At 70.4% G+C, this 986-nt stretch overlaps 1 protein-coding gene across 1 annotated transcript in view; it reads left to right on the forward strand.

Moving 5' to 3' along the window:
• The window catches only part of TOP3B (topoisomerase (DNA) III beta), a 15,464-nt gene that overhangs the window by 5,666 nt on the left and 8,812 nt on the right, over window positions 1-986 (forward strand). The window contains exon 6 of the mRNA XM_010852177.1: window positions 845-969. Within this exon, the coding sequence (XP_010850479.1) occupies window positions 845-969 (125 nt within the window). The remainder of the gene's footprint in view (window positions 1-844; window positions 970-986) is intronic.

Consider the following 986-nt stretch of genomic DNA (forward strand, 5'->3'; position numbering starts at 1 on the left):
GCGATGGGGGCCAGGGCCCCAGCTCTGGAGATCCCGTGGATGCTGATGGTACAGGGGCTCTGCCTGGGGCAGGAGCGTCCCATCGCCGGCGGGCAGCTTGTGAGGAAGTGCTGGGGCAGGATTTCCCCGGCGGAGGGCTGCCCGGAGGGGAGCGTGGGTCCTGAGCGTCGGGCCCGGGCCCGTGCTGGGACTTCTGCCTTGGCGGCTGAGTGCCCTGTCGCACCCCGCCGCCCCTCCCCCCATCCCTGCCAGCTCTGTGCTCCACCATGATGCCCGCCCCACGTCTGCCACCCCCAGGGCGGGTGCCACTCCCAGGCTTCCCTCTGCAGGAGCCCCTCGGGCTGTGACCCCGCTGGTGCTCGGGGCCCTCTCCTGGCCCTGCCCCTGCGCCTCCCCTGGGCCCTCCGTGTGGGGTGGACACTGTCGTCCCCTGTGAGGAAGCTGCGTGGCCCGCAGACTCTGAGCAAGTCTGGGCTCCGGGACCCTAGGCCCGCCGGGCTGTGACCTGGAGCTGCTGCTGCTACCCGCCTGCTGCCTTGCCTTCTCTCCCGTCTCTCTTTCCTCCTATTGCTGGAGGGTCTCCTAGATGTCGCCCCCCTCCCCATGCTCGCCTTGAGAAGGTGGGCATAGCAGCCGGGATCTCTTGCGTCCTGGGCAGTAGAACCTCCTGATGGAGGGTGGAAGCCGCTGTGAGGAGAGGGGTGTGAGCACGGAGGGCAAGGGAGCGCGGTGGCCGGAGGCCTGCGGACACCAAGGCTGCAGAAGGCAGGGAGGTGGCCGGCCGGTGGGAGCGTGTGGGGCGGGTGCCTGGGCTAGCCGTGGGCGTCACCGCCGGGCCCCCCAGGTGCTGGACGCGGTGCTGCCCGTCATGAACCAGGCCCACAGCGGCGAGCAGACAGTGTTCCGGGCGCGCTTCAGCTCCATCACGGACACGGACATCTGCGCTGCCATGGCCCGCCTGGGTGAGCCATGGCAGCGCAGATGTC

The sequence above is a fragment of the Bison bison genome, unplaced genomic scaffold, assembly GCF_000754665.1.
Source record: "Bison bison bison isolate TAMUID 2011002044 unplaced genomic scaffold, Bison_UMD1.0 scf7180017851930, whole genome shotgun sequence".
In the NCBI taxonomy this organism is placed as follows: Eukaryota; Metazoa; Chordata; class Mammalia; order Artiodactyla; family Bovidae; genus Bison; species Bison bison.